Source organism: Periplaneta americana, chromosome 8 (assembly GCF_040183065.1).
Source record: "Periplaneta americana isolate PAMFEO1 chromosome 8, P.americana_PAMFEO1_priV1, whole genome shotgun sequence".
NCBI classification, from domain to species: domain Eukaryota; kingdom Metazoa; phylum Arthropoda; class Insecta; order Blattodea; family Blattidae; genus Periplaneta; species Periplaneta americana.
Genome location: NC_091124.1, coordinates 163,605,190 through 163,627,768, shown reverse-complemented (window position 1 = coordinate 163,627,768; position 22,579 = coordinate 163,605,190). Strand labels below are relative to the sequence as shown.

The 22,579-nt window shown below is 33.4% G+C and overlaps 1 protein-coding gene across 28 annotated transcripts in view; it reads left to right on the top strand.

Annotated features, from left to right (window-relative positions):
• Window positions 1–22,579, top strand: part of cac (calcium voltage-gated channel subunit cacophony) — a 1,051,854-nt gene that overhangs the window by 672,821 nt on the left and 356,454 nt on the right. For all 28 annotated transcript variants that reach the window (XM_069834011.1, XM_069834005.1, XM_069834017.1 and 25 more), the window contains one exon: window positions 19,801–19,917. In XM_069834011.1, the coding sequence (XP_069690112.1) occupies window positions 19,801–19,917 (117 nt within the window). The remainder of the gene's footprint in view (window positions 1–19,800; window positions 19,918–22,579) is intronic.

The window sequence follows — 22,579 nt, the reverse complement described above, 5'->3', positions numbered from 1 at the left end:
AAATAGTAATTAACATAAATATGTTTCTTATTGTTTTGAGACTTTCTGCATTATTGTGATGAATAGGACACAGGTTTTGAGGGTATGAAAATGTTTTTAAAATGACTAGAAAACCCCAATAAAATGATTTAAAACTTACAAAAATGACTAAAAAACCTGAAATATATTTACTCATTTTAATAGTAAAAATGTGCGTTGTCCATGAAATCTCTAATCTACAATGATATGGAAACAATTTAAATTGCAATTCATGCAAACAAAATAATTGATTATCTGTGTGCCGTCATTATTAGAAAGTTGTACAATCCTTAAGTCGAAAAGTTTGATAAGAAAAAGAAGAATTTAACCGTGTAGTTCTTTCTCACAATCAGTGTAGACTCACCCGGAATAAAATGGCTGGTGTGCCATTTCAGAATATCTCTTAATTTAAACCTAATTTCCGAGAGGTATGTTCACAGAAACCATATTGGTAACTTCTGGATGCGTTTTATAAGAGGAATAGTTGAGAAGTTTTCTTTTTACTAATATTCTGGATACTATGTAAATGTTTTTCACGGCCGACATATTATTGAAAGGTAGATTTTTTTCTTTGCCGCCACGTTCACTTCACATAGGCTATTTTGCAGAAAAGAATTTGATTACCTGTGAAAAAATATATCCTCACCGAATTCAGAAACAATTTGGCTCAAGTGATTATTTTTAGATGACTATCCTTTAGCATTCTAAATACACACAAGTACTTATATTCGCACAGAAACAAGTACAACCAGACTGAAATATGAATTTTAACTGTACCATTGTACCTGCTGTAGCAGCTGCCTCTTTCTCCTACAAAAAACTTACCCAGTAATGCTAGCTATCCCTTCTACACCAAGTAATATTTTCCAAATTAGCTCTTATGGAAATGTGAATTTTCCAAGAATACAGATAAAAGGTGTAGGCCTATAAAATGTATTTTTATTTCTAAATTCAATAACAGTGAATTTCTGATTGAGTACTTACGCTGATTTATAGTTCCATAATATTCAGATGTGTTATATTAACACATCTGAATATTATTACTCAATGTAAATGCATAAGAATGGCAAACTAATTACGTAGAAATTTAAAAAAAAAAAACCTAAAAATAAAAAATTACCTAACATGACCTAATAAATAGACATTACTATAATCTCGAGGTCATTGTCAGGATTTATGTACAAGTTAGCAATGTCTGTGGTGCATCAATTAAAAAATCAATCTTCTTAATGCATCCAGCTGTTTGCTGACAACATAAAGTCCACTATAATCCACTGTAGTCTATTCAGTTGTTGTTTTTCACGAAAAATGAGGGGTATTTTGGCATCAATTAAAAGATGTCGTTAAAATCCGGGGCCTGATGATGAAGTTGTATTAAAATAAATGGCAAATCATTCCGCCAAAGAATCTGATATATTGAACTGTGGCAATTTTTTTCTCTTGCTGGTTGCTGTTCCCAGAACTGTAAATTAAACGACAAGCTTTACAACTATAATTCATGTGGAGATTGAAATGAGTCACACAGGTCTAAATTTATGCAGGAGGATGATTCTATATTGATGGAAGAATAAAATAGAATGGATCTTAAAATGTATTATGTTAGTACTGAACACTTTGGTCACAGTTGGCCCATTGCATTTAAATCTTTAAGAATAAAGCTAATTGGAATACAACAGAATGAATCTTGAAATGGATTTTGTTGATACTGAGAACTTTAGTCGTGTTTAAATTTTTAACAATGAATAACTAAGTCAACTGAATAGCTGTAAAACCTTAATCATCTTCATAATATTTCTAAAAATTTTTCTTCAGTGGCATTCTCTCCTTTGGATTTATGTTACTGAATAGGTAAGGTAGGTAAAAGTATATCCCCTTTGCACTCCACGAAGGGATTTAGGGGACTTGGAAGTAGAGCTCCTTGCTTTCATGACAGGCACTAGAATGAGGTGATGTGGTTGGCCCACACTTTGACTGCCTCTTACCTCTTAGTAAAGACTTTGTACTCAATTGGATAGTAGGCTGAGTGAAGTCTAGGACCGTTATAGAAGTTTTGCAATGAGAAAAATCTTGTCACCACTCAGGACCTTCCATTTATAGTCAGTTGCTCTACCAACTGAACTGTTGTATCAAATAACTTGCATATAATTTCTGAGTCATAATAAATTTCATTCAAAGATTAAATTCCGAACAGTGTCCTCTTGTATGACTTGAGGCTTTCCCAGTGTTTGATATAGAATAACTCTTCTCGGTGAAGAAGATGGCAGAGCTAGCCGTCGAAAGGTTGGAAGCTAATCTCCAACTCACCTGGCTGAGAACCCGAGGAGAGTTATTCAGTGTCCTCTTGTTCTCCATAAAATATACACTTAGGGATTTCATCATAATGTCACAGCCTGTGTTTTCTAAGGATACAATTGCACATCATTAAACACGTTACACTCCTCATGTCGAATCTTTTCAAGGTCTCGAATTTAATGATGTCCTTAGGAGGTCTTTTAATCTTTCTGCTTAACATAACATAGATCAACACAGAATATCCAAATATGAATATGCTCTGGCTCTACCCACTTTTTGCTTCATAGCACACTAGATTACGTGAAATTTCATAAATTGACCTTTATTTTGTAGTGATACTATCTTTCTAGCATCATTATGTCCTTTGTTTTATAGCTCTTGTAGTTAATTTGATTAGATAAGTCGTATGTAACAAATTTTGATTAAATAATTTCATCATCACTATTATCAACGTGCAAGTATTGGGCCTCAGTAGTCAGTTATGGTGTCTAGTCATCTCCTATTCAGTCTTTCAGGAAGTCGGCATCCTCTTGGTGTATATGATAACTTGATAAGATTGATTTGAGAAATCTAAGGTTGTTCATTCTATCCATATCATATTTCCATTGAGTTGTGTGACTATGCATGTATTGCAAAATTGGTTCAACTTCAGCTCCTGGAGAATGCCTTCATTTTATGTTATACTGATACTTATTAAACACTAACTTAGTTATATCCTAGTTCCTTTCATACATTTATTTTTGAAATTTACTAAAACTTACGATTTTGATGACTGTATCTAATGGTACAGAATCAGTTAAACATCTTACAATGGAATGCTGGTGGCATACTATTAGCTAAGAAGACTGAACTAGCCAATATACTTTCAGATAATAATGTAGATATCTTAATTATTTAAGAAAAAAACCTTAATGCTGACCAATTAAAATATTTTGATTTTAAAGGTTTTAGTATGAAACTCTTAACCATAAGTAGACAGACCAGCCGTGGAATTCTCGCAGGTATATCAAAGAAATTAATTACAAATTTCCAAATCATAAAAGAAATGGATAATCAAGACAAATTAGAACTAATAAGAATTGAAGTATGGAAAAATCAACAACATTTCAAAATCTACAGTGCCTATAACCCATCTAATAATCCTCTCGATTTAACTTTGTTTGATATAGAACCTAAAACTATCATAATTGGTGATTTTAATGCCCACTCCCAACTCTGGGGCTACAATAATGCAAATCAACCTGGATCTCCTAAATACTACAACTGCAGAACTACAAAACTACAGAAAAGAAGATTCCCCTACTTTCATACATCATTCTGGTTCTGGTACAAATCCAGACTTATAACTGGTAACATCAGATATCCATCACGAAACCAAGAAAAAAAAATTGAAGACCCTGGATCTGGCCATAGACTCATCATTGCTTCTATTCACCTCCACTAAAACCGAAGAAAAGAACCCTACAATAACAACACAACATGAAATTTTAAGAAAGCAGATTGGAAACTATTTACAACAGAACTAGACGAACACCTCAAGCTCAACACACCACTAATGGAAAATACAAACTCAGATAGATTGAACAAATATTTCTGTGAATCTATTCTTAAAATTGCAAAAAAGCACATTCCATGAGGCAAACAAAAAAAAATATACCCCCATTCTGGACAGAAAACCTGAATTTATTGAAAGAAGATAAGAGATAAAGCAAGTATCAAAACAGAACATAGCAAAACACCAGAAGATACGATTGGAGGAAGAAGACTGCCATTCTTTAAAAAAGCAATCATAACACCAAAAAAGAACAGTTTTAATAAGTTTATTGAAAATGTTAATTACAGAACCGATACCACTAAAACATATAAATTTCTGAAGAATATTTCCAATACACAGGAAAATACTAGCCAACCTATTATTCATAATAACAAAACACTAACAGATAGTAGAGATATAGCAAATTCATTCAATAAACACTACTCAAACTCTCACAGATTACATCCCAATATCAAGAAAACTGACAAATTTATCAAAAGAAAATTACATAAAATTAATAAAAACAATATCACTTGTAATATCACAAAACCTGAAATATTTCATCAAAATTTTACTTCCAAAGAATTAACTATAGCTATACAAAATTTAAAAACCAAGAAGCCCCCTGATCCCGACAAAATTCATTCAGAATTTTTTAAACATCTGGGAGAAAAAGCTAAGTCTGTACTTTTATCCATTTTAAATTTGTCATGGAACACCTCAATTCCTGCAGGTTGGAAAAAAGCAATTGTTGTACCAATTCACAAAAAAGGGAAACCTGCTCATGATGTTAATAATTATCGACCAATACCACTATTAAGCATGATAGCAAAAACTATGGAGTCAATGATCTCCAACAGATTAACTTGGTATTTAGGATCCCAAAATCTTTTATCACCAAGACAAGCCGGCTTTCGACAACTACACTCTACTAATCAACAAGTCATACGCCTCGGCCAAGAAATAAAAGATAATTTTAACAAGAAAGAAGATACCTTGGCAATATTTACTGACTTTCAATTAGCATATGACTCTGAAGAAATAAATTATTACTAAAACTCCAGAAATTAGGTATCAGATGGATATCAGAATTCCATAGTCAAAGATTCATTGCTACTAAATTCAATAACTCACTCTCTAGTTACAGACAAACATATCGAGGTCTACCTCACGGCACTGTCCTCAGCACAACTTTATTCAATATTTATATAAATGACTTACCCCTATTAGAGGAATCTAACAGGAAAACAGGACTAGTTGCAGATGATATAATTTTGTGGACTTCTGGATCTCGTAGACATAGAGACAAAATTCAGAATTCTGCCCTTAAAGCTCTAAATCAACTACATGAATGGAACACGTCAAATTTGGTGACACTCAATTTAAACAAAAGTAACTACCAATATTTTCACTTGGTAAAAAAGAAAGAGAATTCAATATCCAATATAATGACCAACACTTTCCTAGGACTTATGAATCCAAATATCTTGGAGTTATTTTCGATAACAAGTTAACATGGAGCAACCATTTTAAATATATTTCTGTAAAAGCTCGTAAAAGATTAACAGGAAAGAAATGGGGATGCTCTAGAAATACTTTGAACACTACATACAAAATGTTTATACAGCCAGTGTTGACATACTGTGGAGAAATTTTAATTACTTCACCTTTCATAAACGAAATAGAATATGTTCAGAACCAAGCTCTCAGGCTCATTACTGGTGGAATCAAAACAACTCCAATAGATTCCATGAGATTCCTCACTAATATTAACAGCATCAAAATGACAATAGAGAAAAAAGCACTCATTCAATATGAAAAACTTATTAGATTCCCAGGAAACAATTGGCATTCATACAGTCCTCTCTGTAGATTAAAAACTCAAAAAAGTTTTATATTCATGGTTCAAGAATTAAAACAGAAAATCAACATCCCGAATTTAAAAGAAAACTTACAAATTAAACCAAATTCTTTAACCCTATTAAATATAGAGTATAATCTAAATTTAACAGAAGAAATACTGAAATCAGAAGTAACCACTGAAATAATGAAACAATTGTCTTTAGAGACAATATTAGGCACCTTCCACAAAACTGTCTTCATTTATACACCAATGGATCCTTGATCTCCAGGGAACAAGGTGCCTGTGCAGGTGTTAAGTGCTGTCTCTTCTCACTTTATAGATCTCTTGGCTAAGGAACAATAAGTTTTGATGGAGAAATCATTGCAATAAGTGAAAGTCTCAGGAATCTTCTATGCCACATTAATAAATTTAAAAATGCAGTTATATTGTCAGACTTCAAAGCAGCTATTCTATCAATAGTCTCTAGACACACACACCTTCATCTCAAACAACCAAAATAACTAAAATGCTCTCTCAATTAATAACACTCAATAAAAGAATTGTATTCCAATGGATACCATCCCATTGTGAACCTGGGAAACAAGAATGTCGATGCTTTGGCAAAGAAGGGCAGCACTGCTACTTACAGACCTGTTACTAAATCTATGTATTACTCTGTGAAAAGGTTTGTTAAATCTACATACTTAGATTTCAACAAACAAAATTTGATAACACAATCCCAAGGGAAAAAATGGAACTCTCTGCATCATAATTCCCGATTTACCACGCAAATCATCTGCAGCTGCATTTAGATTGGCAACAGACCATGACTGTTTGGCCAAGCACCTGCATAGAATTGGAATATATCAGTCCCCTAATTTCTCATTGTGCAACTCAAACCAAGAAATGGATTTGGGAGACCTCAAAATCTGTGCTTCAGTGGCTGACCATGACAATATCTTTGCAAAATATTGGAGTGCAAGAGATCAAATGACTTTATTGTTAAATGCCTGGCATTAGAAAGCAACAACATATGTGGCTAACTCTAAAATCATTATTAAGTTTTATCATAATTATTTTGCCATAAAATAGATATTAACATACTTTTAAGTATGATATAATCCTAAACCCGTACTGTAAATATTTTGTAATAAAATAGATATTGACTTAATTTAAAGTATAGGCCTAATATAGGCCTAAGCCTAAATCTAAGTACATATTTTCTGTCTTCTTTTTTTCGAACAATGCCCTCCTTTTTAAAGCTTTGTGTCCTTTTTTTATCGATGTGAATCTGGTTACCCTACTTTGTGGACTAGGGTTCCTTTCCGTATGGCAGTTTTAAACACTGAATGTATAGTTTTGATTGCTTTTCGAGAGAAGTTTTGAAAGGATATTTTATGATGTCTTAAAAATCCATCACGCATAGTCGAGTTTCATATCCACTTTGGTCTAAAGATGAAGCAGTAATCGCATTACTACCGAGGATGGCTAAACTTTTAATAAAATTTTTTTGTCGTTCAGTCAACTGCCTGAAAACAGGTTTGAACTTCACGAATGAATCTCATTAATAAAATAACTGTTTCTTTTTCATGTTAGGTACATAAATTCCCATACAAGGCGAAAGTCTATTACATTGAAGCAAGATGGCTTACAGTGGTATTTTCGGACAACCATCCTAGCAAAGTTGTGATTTATGGCACTGTCTCTATAGTCTCTCATTTGTGATCTTCTGTTATTCACAATATTTCGCATTTTTTAGCATTGACTGCCAAAGCTTTTTTTTAGTTCATGTTTGTCTTCCCAAATGCATCTTGCCTATTTTCATATCCCATGCAGTTTTTCTGTAATCCATCATTTCTAACAGTCACATAGCAAACCCAGACTATTTAATATTTCTGCCAAGTCAGAAGTGTCTTTTATCTTGTCTCTTTCAAATTTAATTTCTTAACCTACGTATTTATTAATAGTATATTAGAAATTGTGTTTTCCTTTTTATGTTGGCCTATTTCATTTTCATTTTCATAGGGGTTATGTTTGTTCTCCATACAAGAAAAGCGAGAAAATAGAACTCCACATGAGCGCTCTCAGTTTTTAAATTTTGTGATGAATTTGTCCTTATTCTTTTTGTTAATGTCTTTCCGAATGTTGAGAATCTCGAGTTTAGAGTCATGCTTGTGGATTGAGACCCGATACACCTGACCTCTCACTCTTTCAATTAATACTTATCAGTTATATAATTCAACTTTCAAACTACAAAAAATGGTTGTTCTAATGTCTAAATGTTTGGCATAAAGCCATTAGTTTCTCTGTGTTCTAATATTTTTTTATGAATGGTATCATGCATGAATAGGGCTGTGCATTTCTTGGTATGTCCACATTCATTACTTCTTTTGAATTGCATAGAATATAATTTCATCATCATCATCCTTCACGAATTAGGCCTCTGTAGACCTGTTTCGGCCCCATCTAGCAGTCTTCTTAAAGGTCTTCCTGGTCGACGATGTCCTCTAGGTTTATATTGCATCATAATTTTTGGGATTCTTGAATTTTCCATTCTTCTTACATGATCTAGCCAATTGAATTTGTATCTGCTGATTTTTTCTTCTACTGACTCTACTTCTAATTGTTCTAAAATTTCGTCATTCCTTTTTCGGTCTAAAAGAGTATATCCTGCTGTCCTCCTCAAAAATTTCATTTCCGTTGCTTTGATTCTGTTCATGTCTTTTTTCTTTAATGACCAAATCTCGCTTCCGTATAAAAGGGTGGGTAATGCTAGTGTATTATATATTTTTATTCTTGTAGATTTTTGTACTAATTTAGCTTTTAATGCATTGTTTATTATTCCTGTCCAGAGGCTGAAAGTGGCAGCCCCACTACTGGACTACCTAACGATAAGGCTAGTAACCTATCTTAGGGAAAATTACATTACTTTCAAGCCTCAAACAAGCAGTATAAGGAATAATATAATTTCATATGTTGTAAATTCTTACCTATGATGACCTTGATTGAGGTGACGGACTTGTTCATTTGTTGATCGTAGTTCCTGAAACCAATTGAATCTGTTAGAAATCATCACCAAAACACTGATCTGGTAACTCTTGATTTTCATGGTTCTTGTTCCAGGATTACTGTATCTATTCCATTTCTTGTCTTTAGCAAAACTGTTATTATGTCACTTTCAAATATGTCGAAATTTACTTCTGTTTCACTGATTAGAATCAAAGGCTTTGGTTATAAATATGGTAGAATTTTGGTACCCTTTTCTTCCCCCCAAGAAATCTCCTGTTTCATTATCTCTTGTACCACAACGAAAGAGGTTCATCTGTAAGGTAATCTTTCTATTCACTCTGTTTAAGTGGTATATCATTTTTCTGCAATCTATAACATTTTTTTAGGATTGTGGTGTAACTATCACCTGTATGGCTGTGTGTGAATCCGACAAGACTAGAACATTTTGGAAATTTCCTATTCTGTGCAACAGATTTTTGTAAGAATATGAATACAGCAGCAATTTCTCCATCAACATTTGTTGTGTTCTGATCCACTGACTGATAAAAAGGAGAAAAGACTTAATGTTCTTCCAGATCCTGCTCCGCTGTAATTTGATAAACGAGATCTATATGTATACATTTATGTGAATATTGTAATTCAGTAGTTTCTTATGTTAAAATTTTCATAATTGAAGGGCTCATAACCATAGTGGGCTAAGCTCCATTTACTAAAACCGTAGAAAACAAGGGTTAAAATGAAGTTATCACTATAATTCAATAAAAACATATAGCAAGTAATATAAAGTATACACATTCAAACTAAATGATAGGCCTATGTCAATCTTCATTAAACTATATTCACTTAACTTTAATCCTTGCTTTCTCCATTTTTAATAAATGGCGCTTTGCCCACTATGGCTCTGAACCCTTCAATTATTTTGTCAGTTTTTTTTTGGGTTAAATTTAAGTTGTAACCTTAAATATTAGACTTCCATCCAGGTGGGAAACATTAAGTTGTTTTGTGTTTCATGATATGTATGTAAAATTATTTTTTGTTTTTCGGACTACACACACAAATTCCACAATTTGGGACATCTGGCCGAAATCTACGGCTGACCACTAGGATCCAGAATACAAAGCAGAGGCTGAATGAAAAATACAATATGATTGCGGAGAAAATACGGAACAATGATACATTTTAAAATAAAGTACAATTTGATTTCGGAGAAACATGAGATGAAAATACATTGAAGAGTAATGAAATGAAGTGAAAAAAAAATTACATAGTATTATACAAGTGATTGTGTAAAATGGATAATGAATCTCTCAATACCATTAGACAAATTTTGTTAATGTCCTCATTATAAAATTTAAGAGAAAGGAGAATGGTTTTGGTTAACTTAAATGAAGTTCCCCTAGCGCCAAAAAGAAGTCCTTTCACTTCCCATGTATTAATATTCATTTTGTATCTCTCACTGAAGTGAGGAATACATGGGTTGTAAATAGACTTCTTTTCATCGTTAACATTATTGGCTTGTTGATCATCCTTCTCAAAACTGACAATGGGGTCAAGAATGAGGCTTCTTTGATTCTGGTGATCGATGGCTATAATGTCTGCTCATCTCGTTGACCCATTCTCAGCCAAGCAGTGTACTTGGTCTCCAATTTTCTATTGATCATTTGACATTTCTATTAGTTTTTCATATTGTATCATTGCCTGTTCTCTTAATTCCTCATACACACATCAAAAAAAGTTTTGCATCATCAATAATCATCAATAAAAGACTAGACCAAGGAAAGATAAAGAATGAAAATGTATTTATTTTTAACAGTTGTTGACAAAATTATAACAATGGTGTGGATGGCCAAATGAAAATTGAGTATTGGCTGAGTACCAAATCTCTATCCTAGCAACTTCAATAGAGTGTAGTGCTTCCTCTTGCATTGATTAATGCTTGGACTCTTCATGGCATACTATCTACCAGCACATTTATAAACTGTTGATCCATTCTGTCCCATTCTTCAACAGCAACTCTGCATAGGTCTTCGAGATTGCGTGGGGGATCAGGGCAAGCATGAATGGCTCTCTTTAGTTGAACCCAGACATGCTCAATTGGATTCTTGTCTGGAGAACATGCAGGCCATTCAAGCCTGGCAATTCCTTCACGATTATGGAAGTCATTGATGACAGCCACACAATGGACTCTGTAGTTATCGTCCATAAACATGAATCCTTCTCCGAAGTTCTGATTAAATGGTGGTACTATGGCTTTAAGAATGTTGTCCCTATACTGTGGAGCCCTCAGCATTCCTTGGATCAACACCAATTGTGTCCTGCGACCCCACATAATGCCATCCCAAAATATCACTGACCCGCCACCTTGCTGCATTTGATTGTAGGGGTGTCTGAGTCATGCAGCATTACCTGATTCTCTCCACACACACATTGTCGATGATTATCTGGCACAAGACATATTCGGCATTCGTCCATGAATAGAACTTTGTGCCAGTTTTGTACAGTCTATTAGTGATGATTTCTTGCCCAGGTGTACGTTGTCCATGGTGCCTAGGTGTAAGAGTTGGGCCTCGCCATGGACGTCTGGAGTACAGTCTGCTATCATCGGTTTCGTACAGTCTGATTGGATTCGGGTCTCCCTGTCGCAGTTTGAAAGTCATTGTTAATCATGCCAGCATTATTCTCAGTGTTTCTCTTGGCAATAATTCGCAGATATCGGTCATCACATTCTGTTGTTGCCCATGGACGACCACTACGAGGCATGCGTCGACATTATCTGTGTTTCGGAAGCACTTCCAGGTTCATACCACATCACTCTCGCCTCGCTACTTGCGTTGAAGACAGTCCTTCCTGACATAGAGAAACTATCCTCACACGGTTGAAGTTCGTAATTGACCGCCTTGCTATTGTTCAATCTCCTTAGAATGAAATAAAACTGTTTTACCCTGAGCTATTCGCTGAGAGATGAGATTTCTTGCACTTCTGTTTACATCTGTTTACTTTTTCAGTCGGTTTCTTGAGTAGACGTCTACTGTTTCTCAATATTATTTACGTTTTTCAGACAGTTAAAAGGATAGCTTTCAAATGTTTTTATGGACATTGCTTGAAGTGGAGCGTAAATACCATTTCTACAGGTTATGCAAAACTTTTTTTGATGTGTGTATTTGCAAGAGTTGTTGCTTATAATTTGCATAATGTTAATTTGAATTGCTTTTACTCCTACTGTAATCAATCCTAAGACCCTGATTTTGAAATTTATTATTTGTTTCTAAATTATTTTTTCATACTTCCCCACAATACGTAATGACTAATTTGGCATGAATGTCTTGTAGGTGATGTTAAGATTTCCAGTAATTACCTTCGTTTCTTTCTCGCTAACTTTTTAAGGAGGAAGAGCCAGTTTTATCCTTTATCAGTTATGTACTTTATATTATATTTCCACGTTAATTTAACATAAAAATAATACCAAGGTATTTTGCTTTGTTTGTGACAAAAATTCTATTACCATATTGCAGAATGTTATTGTCTCTTTCTAATGAAGTGAGAACAATTGATGTTTTTTTTACATTAATAATCATTAAATTATCCACCAATTTTTAAATTGTAGGGGGAGATCTTGAAGTAAATCTTAAATAAGGAATTATTGAGTACTGTACCTTCTGGTAAGCCTGTACATTGGTGATTATAAGAAGTATCATTATAATTTTTGGTAGCACAGAATCATTGTGTTATAAAATCCGAAATTCAGGTGATGTAATTTATTTAATAGTTTATACCTCCAAATTAAGTAATAAGCTACTTTGAAGCCAACAAAGATTGCTAGTAATGCTTCTCTTTTGTTGAAAGAATCTTTTATATCGTGATTGAGGTGATGAACTTGTTCATTTGTTGATCTGAAATGTGTTTAGCAAGAGGTTATAAGATTGCAAAATTCTAAGTAGCAATTGAATTTGTTAGAAACCATCACTGTGACACTGGTAAGCAATATTGATCTGTAACTGTTAATATTTTGGGCAGGTTTGTCCTTACTGAAACAAGGATAGTAGGAACTTTCTTCCAAACAGTCGACACTGATGTCATCCATATCATACTTGATTATAAAGAGCTAGTAGTCTTAACCTTGCCTTTGGATCAAGATGCATTATAAATTCAGATGTAAGCCTATGTTGTCTAGGCCTGCTAGCATATTTTTCTATTCATTTATTGCTACATTAAGTTCATTCAGTGGAACAGTCGGCCTGGGTAGTGTAGTCGATATAGCGCTGGCCTTCTGTACTCGAAATTGCGAGTTCGATCCTGGCCCAGGTTGATGGCATTTAAGTGTGCTTAAATGCGATAGGCTCATGTCAGTAGATTTACTGGCATGTAAAAGAACTCCTGCGGGACAAAATTCCAGCATACCGGCGATCCTGATATAACCTCGGCAGTTATGAGCGTCGTTAAATAAACCGCAATTTAAATTTTTTAGTGGAACAAAATATTGTATCAGACATTTCATTTTATCTCTCTTTACATTATTTTTAAGTACTTTTTTTTTAATTTCTTCTAAATTTTGTTTGTTTTAGGTAATTTATGGCAATTAGTATGATATCCAATAAATGAACTTAGTGTCTCCTTTGTTATCAGTCAAAATTTTCATATGAAAAATTAGTTTGTTTTTTATTGTTCTGTTATGAAAGATGTTATTTAAAAATTCATAGACTCTAGGTCCATCAGTTCTATAATCCAGATTTTTGCAAAGTTATTGAAGACACTCCCTCCCTCCCATTTTTCCTGCCCTCTTTCTCCTGTTCTGGATATCTAAGTTATTTTAGTAATTTCTGCTTTGTCACTAGCTGTATCTCTATTTGCTTGTAATATTTCAAGTTTATCATTGCAAAAACGTTTATATGTTCCTGTCTTTTCTCTGGTAGTCCAATTTTTCGCTCTTTCTAATACGGGTAAATCTCTTCAACATGTAATTAAATTTAACTTAATTCAATTCAGGCCTGCTGACAATCATCATTGCATCAAAAGATATTCCAGTTCATTCTGCTTCTGTTTAAAAAATATGCATATCAGGACAATTACAATTCAAATTACTCATATTTCCCATAATATAGTTTTTGCACAACATTTTTGTCAGCCTGGGTGACGCAGTTGCTAGAATGCTGGCCTTCTGTGCCCGAGGTTGCGGGTTCGATCCTGGCCCAGGTTGATGGCATTTAAATGTGCTTAAATGCGACAGGCTCATGTCAGTAGATTTGCTGGGATGTAAAAGAACTCCTGTGGAACAAAATTCTGACACACCAGCAGTGCTGATATAACCTTGATAATTGCAAACATCGTTAAATAAAACATAATTTACAATTTTTTTACACAACATTTTTTATTGAGAAGATATCAAAATAATTATTTAGGATATGAAAAAACTCAGTTCTATCTTATGAGTAGTTCAGAGTCGACTTCATTAAAGTATTCATTGTACCGCATTTCATTAGAGTAGCCTAATTTAAAATTGTTGTACTACTCTCTTTAGACTTTCTTCAAACTGTTGAATATCTTTTATGCTACACAGAGGTTACACATTTGAGAAGTGGTAGGTGTAAGACATATATCAGTCGTTTAGTGTACAGAATCTTTTAGCTCTGGATGAAAACTTTAGAAGAATATTTTACTTTCTCATTACACGTAGCATTTTCAAGCGAATATCGGAATTCTGCAAACTATAACAGAACAAAAGAGCAAATTGAATACACGTATACACGTTTTCAGCATCATTCACACTTTGAAACATTAACATTTTTTATCAATCTGTCTGTTCGCTTTTTTAGATACAGATGAACTATTGCAAACTTGCTAATACTAATATACATTAATTAATTTTAACTAAAGTTTTTACATAAATGTTCAGAAGTATAACTTTGATTAACTATGTATGAGGTTCATGGATTAAATTGATATACAATTTGTTTTATTCGAATAACTAGTTTTTCTTCATTTTTTGTGTAAGAGATTGGCTTAAATAACACTCTTTGTACTTTTTGTTGCCAAAATATCAGCTTGAGATAATTCTGCTTAACTAAATAAGAATAACAGAGCTCATTGGTAGATATCATACACATTTCTCTCACGTGATTGTTTGCATTGTAAGTAAATAGGTCTAGTGAAGACAGATGTATATATTATTCATTGCAGAGAAGTAAAGCATATTATAATCTCATTCTGACAAGAGTTCAATTGAAATTATATCTCCTCTTCTTCATTGTCAATTATCAATTATATTTTACAACATTTACAGCATTCAACTTTTCCACTTAACAGACAATTATAGTTGCATCAACTTATGTAAAAATGATACAGTATTAATAATATCTCTTCAGCTTACACCATAATAACAACTTGTATTTAAAAATAATTACAATGTCTTATTATAGGCTATGCAAGAGAAAATCAGTCCGTGTATTTACTGGCATTTCATGTACAATTTAAATCAGAACTGAGATGAATCGTCTAATGAGAAAGTATGTGTACATTCGAATTGTATCAATTCCTGTATTAAGAAACCATTGTAGTTTGGTATACCTGAATTTTTATTTTTAAGAGTAGGCCATTTTATTTTTATGACATTTGAAGTTAGACATTTACATTAAAATCTTAATGTATTCAATACAAACATAGGTCTCTCTTTCTAGTGAAATTAACATAAGATAAGCAGTAGTATGTACGTACACTTTTTTCATTATTAAAAATTTGTTACTGAAATTTTTACAGTATACATCTTTCAGATAAACACAGTTCAGAGTTCAGTAATAGACTGTGTGTGTCATTACCAAAAATTATAGAAAACTATTGTTTTGTTTCTCTCTAGAAAAATGATACATTAGAATTAGAACAAGGTTAGATTATCTCTGAGCACTTGTGCATACCACTATAACATTGCACAAGTACTATTTTTAACACATTTCTTGTGTTTTCTGCAAGCTTCAGTGACATCTCAGAACTTTCAGAATCTTCTTAACAAAGCTAAATAGCCTACTCATTTTCTTTTTCTTTTGAATACTGTACCATCAAGGACGAAAGACTTCTCTCTATCAATGCAAAGAAAATTGTGTTGCTAGCAAATTAAAAAACCACACAATATAGTTTTGTGTATTGAAGATACTTCAGTGTTACTGGTATTTACCTAGAGTAAAACCTGCTGAAGCAGCCACCTTCACCCAGCAATTCACCTCGGTAAGCAGTTGTTTCGTTTTGGAACTGGTTTAACTTGTAAATATCGTCTCGTTTAAGCAGAAAATGGTCAGCAGACAGACATCTTGTTACAAATTCACCTCTACTCGCCAGTGAACCATTAACTGCTCTGAACATTGAATTACTATCTCTTATCTTTATGAAACATCACTGCTTTAATTAGAGACTGTCAAAATCCTTTCTAAGCAGATACAACTTGAAGCTTTGCCATGTTAGAACTGCATATGAAGAAACATAATTTATGTACCAACAAATAAATTTGTAAATTTTTGCGCAACAATGGATGAGGTAGAAACGAACGAAGTGCCTTCATAGTCAAAGGACAGTTTCGATTATAAAGTATACACATGCAATGAGCTTTCTATCAGTTAAAAATGTGCTGCTAAAAGAGAAACATAAAACAGACGGAACTAAAAAATTGTTTTGTAAATACTATACTGTATTCTATTGGACGAAGTAGTGATGGGAGGTAAAGATGATAAGTTAGGTTTTGAAATTCCAATTAAAGAAACAATTTTAAACTTCTGAATCAATTAAAAATTAGGAAAACCTTAACAATAGGTAATATCATGGCTGAACTAATATCAACAGATTCCAACACCACCATTCATTTATTACCTACGATGTTCAAGAAGTTGTGGGAAAGTGAATGTATGCCACTTTGATAGCAAAAAGGCTGCCACATAAATTTCACAAGAAATGGGATATTACAAACTTCAATAACTGATGAAGTATTAATTACTGTCAAGCTCGAATAAAGTGTTCATGTGATTATTACCGGTACTGAAAAAATAAAATATCATATTGATTTACGTCTTTGGAAAGAACAAGCAAGTTTCAGAAATAACTGATCATAAACAGATGGGTTAACACTTCAAAATTCATTACTAAAAAGAGGTGTTTAAATTCTATACTGTGTTTGTGGACTTCGAGAAAGCCTTTGACTCACTAAAAAGGAACACGTACGGAAATTCATGAAGACATATGACTAAGTAAGAAAATAGTGCAAATAGCCAAGATAGCATATAACAATTGCACATGTCAAATTATACATAATGAGAAAACTGCTGCATCCATAGCAGTGAGATCTAGTGTGCAACAAGGATGCTTTCTTCCACCAGTGATATATTCCTTACAGGATGAATGAAGTGATGAAAATAGTAAAGAAGGAAAAAAGAAGGCGTATTCAGTGGGGTCTAACTGACTAAAATACACGAAGACCTTGAATTTACAAGTGATGCCTGTCTGCTGTTACAAAAACATAGCAATATGATTGAAAAACTGTAATAATCTTGAGGGTATAGCATTCTAGTAACGAAATCAATGGGAATTAAGACAAACGTCCAGTGAGTATATTGAAAAAATTATCGGTACATAATTCACATATCTTGGTAGTTGTCATATGTGATGGTAGAGCTACAGATGGTGTTAGAAAGTGCATTCAGAAAGTTAAATCAGTTTTCAATCAGATGTACTGAATATGGAAAAATAGGAGATTGTGACATCACAAATACAGAACTTAAAATCTACAGATCAAATGCAAAAATGTTCCTTCGTAGGGATGTGAAACCTGGACAGTAACCTCTTGTTAGTTTTTGTTAATAGTTGCCTGAATAAAATAGCACTTTTTAGTCAGATATAATATGCAATGAACAATAGTAAAAGAGAGCAAATAAAGAACGAGTTGCAATGCAAATTAAACACAGGAAATGTATTGGATATATGTTACAGAAAGGAAGATGCTATCGAAAAAATATGCCCTTTTTGAAACTTACAAAGTCAGCATAGATGAGGTAGTCCAAAAATGAATTGACGGTGGAGTGCTAAGGAAAAGGCAAGCAAAGCAGAAAAGTGACAGTAATAGTGGTAGCTGTATATTGTTGCGTAATATACAAGGTGTATCAAAAAGGATGGTGCATGATAATAGAAGCAAAAAAGTCCCAGTAAACATGGCTCCACAAATGATCCGTTTGTGATAAAATTACGAATGTATGGTTACAAGCCATCACTGATGTAGCAACATATGGTTTACTCCTTGCGCACTAGAAGCAGTCCTATGCTCTTTGTGTACAAAACTGAACATTGCCGAGAGGTGGAGTTATAATCAAACCATACACGCAGAATGTGACTGATACCTTTTGAGACTGTGTACTTTATCTGTCCTGTGTATGTTTTGCGTGTATGGTTTGATTACAACTCCACCTCTCGGCAGTGTTCAGTATTGTTAAACAAAGAGCATAGGACCACTTCTGGTGCGCAAGGAGTAAACCATATGATATTACAAACAGTGACGTCAGTGGCGGCTTGTAACTATACATTCGTAATTGGGACTTTTTTTACTTCTGTTATCGTGTACTTTCAACGATGTAAGTTTGCGCCCTCCTCTTTGATACACCCTGTATATGTGCACAATCGAAAAGCATGTTGCTCCTCATTCGTAAATACTGGCAAACGGGTTCATTTAAAATGTGTCAAAGAGTATTTTGAGAGAGTTAAGAGTCTTAGCAAGAAATAAAATATGCTGTATCAACTACGCGGTTATTTAGCGTCGATAGGATTGGTGATAGTGAGATTGATATTTGGCGAGGATTCGCTATAGATTACCTGACATTTGCATTACAATTGGGGAAAACCTCGGAAAAAAACCAACCAGGTAATCAGTCCAAGTGAGAATCGAACCAGCGCCCGAGCGCAACTCCAGTTTGGCAAACAAGTGCCTTAACTGACAGAGATATGTCGGTGACCAAAATTATGTTGGTGCTGCTTTGTAACCATGGATGTCCATTTGGGACATGGAGATAGGGCTCCATGCTTTCACAACCTCTGCACCACAATGAGGTGGTCAGCACACACTCCAACCACCTTTTACTGATGGGAGAGACAAGTACTCAATTTGATAGGAGGCTGAGTGGACCCTCAAGCCATTCTGAAAGTTTCGGCAACAAGAAAAATCTCACCATTTGGAACTGAACCCAGGATATTCTATTCCATTCCATAGCCAGTTGCTCTGTCAACTTAGCTACATACTACTATTACTACTACTACATGCTTAATTTTTTTACTTAAAAATTGAATTAGAAAGAAAACCTGTGAATTCATGTATTCATTGTAATAAGTTCGTCATATGATAATTTTATAAAATAATTTCCCACATTCTAAATCTCTTCACTTCAATCTAAAGATCATCTATGTTAATTGTCATTTTTTAGAGGTATGCGAGATGGCTGCTTAAGACAGATTTCACTGTAGGCCTACAATAAATTTTAACGATTTATGATATAAAAGTGTACATACATCATTATTGTAGTTACTTTAGTTACTGATTTTTTTTATGAAATGTATATTTGAAATATTAATGTTAATGGCAAAATCTGTGTAGTAATCTGTATGAAACCCTGTAGATAGAGGAAAGGGAATTTATTTTACGAAAACTGTATAAGAAATACTGTGATGTGGGCTAAGTAATATAATACTAAAACAATTTTGTTTATTTATGTATCTATTAGTACACAAATATAATTTTTAGCTGTCTTAGAAAACAGTGCAAAATGTTGTGTTTTTATGTGGTATTATTTTGTCGGTAGAATTGTGAATGTACGAAAACAGTACACCGTAATATAAGCAGAATGTACCATAGCCTATTATGCATGATAACAACTAGACTAAAGTTACTATAGTCTGTTATAAATAACATAAGCAAGAGATTTGTTGCTAAATAAAATACAAATGATTTGGCATTTTTAATTGTAACATGAAAGAAAGATTGTATATTCTTGCTCCAGTTACTCTAAGTTACCTTGGTTATAGTGTGATACCAAAACAGAATAACTGCTTCTAATATATACAATTTAACAATGTTATGTATTTTTAACAGCAAAGGGAAGAATAATAAAAAAGAAGAAGAGAAGAAAGGAGAAGATGATGATGATATGACTGGGCCCAAACCTATGCTGCCATATTCATCCATGTTCATTTTTTCACCCACTAATCCGTAAGTATTTTTTTCTGAAGAAGTTAATCTTGTTTAATCCAAATTCGTCTAATTTGAATGTGCCCAATGAGTTCTTAAAATGATCTTCGTCGAATTAATGTTCATTAAAAAGTACAGCTTGTTTTTATTTTCTTTGCTTACATAAATACCTATCTTTGCAATGTAATTATTGTAAGACATGTCATTTGTTTACACTTCACCAGTATGTTAATGAATGAATAATTTTATGATTGTTATATATATATATATATATATATATATACATACACATTGTCACTTATTTTTCGTAACAGGTTAAGTTCTAAATAGGACAAAAAAAGAAACTTTTTAAAAAATTTACATTAACTATCCTAAATACGCCATATTAGCGGCTTGTAGCAGCAACTGCTGCTTGATAGAGATTGAAAACCACAATAAAATGCTGCTATTTAAGATGAAGATGAAAATGAAAATGAAGATGGTGGTGGTGCTGCTGCTGCTGCTGCTGCTGATGATGATGATGATGATGATGATGATGATGATGATGACACATTTCGTTCATTGGACTAATATTGTAAAATGTAATACTGTCTTCATGCATAATTTCTTTCATTTCTTGAAACATTGTTACAAACAACATTATTTCTACATAGTCGTTTATGAGTTCTTGATACAGTTACATTTCTAAAAGTTCTACGACTTTTTCTTGGTCAACCAGCTACACTCATAATAATGAAGTAATGAAGAAAAACTGAACTCACAGTGTAACAACCCTATCAATTTTTAAGTAACACATATAAAAACACACCTATATTGAAACACGAAAAAAATATGTGACAATTGAAAGATGAACTAACCATTATTATCGAGGTCTCGAAAAGTATTATATTGTGACGTCAACATCTTGCATGTACAGAAGGCTTCGATAACTACATTTGTGATTGTTTTAAGGAAACTTGATTCTTATTGTCTGAAATTTCATCATCTGAACCTTTCCTATAGGCCTACATAAAGCCCCACAGTACTGAACGCCATTCATGACCTTCAAAAAACCTAACACAGCTGTATTAGTAACTCAAATGAAGATAAAGTAGGCTACATTTAAAGCCAGTAGGCTTTGTGAACCACGACCCTCTGCACAACACTACGAAATGAACTGCAAGATGTCCTCTATTGTATATGCTTTGCTGCGATAGATGCGCACATATTTTTTTAAATTTAAAGCTTTTTATGAACTTCACTACAAACCAGTTAGATTTTCCCTAAATATTAACATTATTAGCTTTTGATTGAGACATCACACAACCTCACAGTATGTATAGTTTTCATAAAATTTTCCATCACAGTTCAAATTAAATAAATAGATTTATAGCGCCTCTTCATACAAAACCCAACCAATTGATGTTAAAAATGTACTTATTATTATTATTATTATTATTATTATTATTATTATTATTATTACTACTACTATTATTGTCATTACTATTATTATTTAATTTTTTACTTTTTAATCCGATTCTGTAAGTTTTTTATGGTATCTATGTGCCATGCCTTATTGTTGTTCTTGTAATACACCACCAACACCACCGTCGCCACTACCACCACCACCACCACCACACCAAAACAAACATTTTCTCTAATATCATATTTTCTTCAGAGGCTTTATTAAATTGGCTGAGGACATATGCGTTCTTCAGTTCATGACTACTCTACAAATTCACATTTTGTTCTACGTCTTGACCCAGTGCAGTGCTTTATTAAGTTCGTGACTACATTACAAATTTACATTTTGCAGTGCTTCATTAAACTAGCAGAGGGCGTATGGGTCTTCAGTTCATGACTACTGTACAAATTCACATTGTGTGTGTGACTACTTGAACAATTTCCAGGGAAGTGGATTGGCAGAGGTGGTCCTGTACTTTGGCCTTCTCGATTTTCTGATTTGACCAGTTTGGTTTTTGTTTTGTGTGGGGACAGATGCATAATATTGTTTACGCAACCCCAATTGAATCACAAGATGATTTGGTGGCTCAGATATTTGCTGCAGCAGGGGAAATAAACGATAATCCTAAAGTCTTTCACGACGTTAGACAATCCACGTCCTGCCAATCTAACTTTTGTATACAGGTCAATGGAGGTATTTTTGAACTTCTTTTGCAGTGATTTTGGTGTGTAGATGTTTTTTAACATCTTTTTCAGTTATTCTGGTGTGTAAAAATTTTATAAGAGACTCAACAATAAAGCATGGCAATGGTTTGCATTATGTTAAGATGTGATGTCCTCGTGAAATAGTGCCTCACAGCACATTATGACATAGGAGACAACTATTTGTTTTGGTGTCCCATACAACCTCCCAGAGTTTATCGGTTTAATTACTTATCATCCCGTATACTTTCCATATTAATTGATTTCGGTTGTACGTTTTTTGCACTTACACAATCGTATTTTAAACTTCATAAGATATGAAACGTCATTTGTATCTTCTAAATCAATTTTGCTCAAAATTAGGTTTGCCATGAAAATGTAAGAATGGAAGAAATACAGTATGTGTTCATTCTTAAAATGTGGCCCACTTTGAAATTCGTGGAAATTCGAAGCTGCTCATGCTTTTCTCGATCAATCTTGTGTCATTTAATCACACTTTTATTGCTTTAGAAACGGTGAAACATTTTGTAACACACCA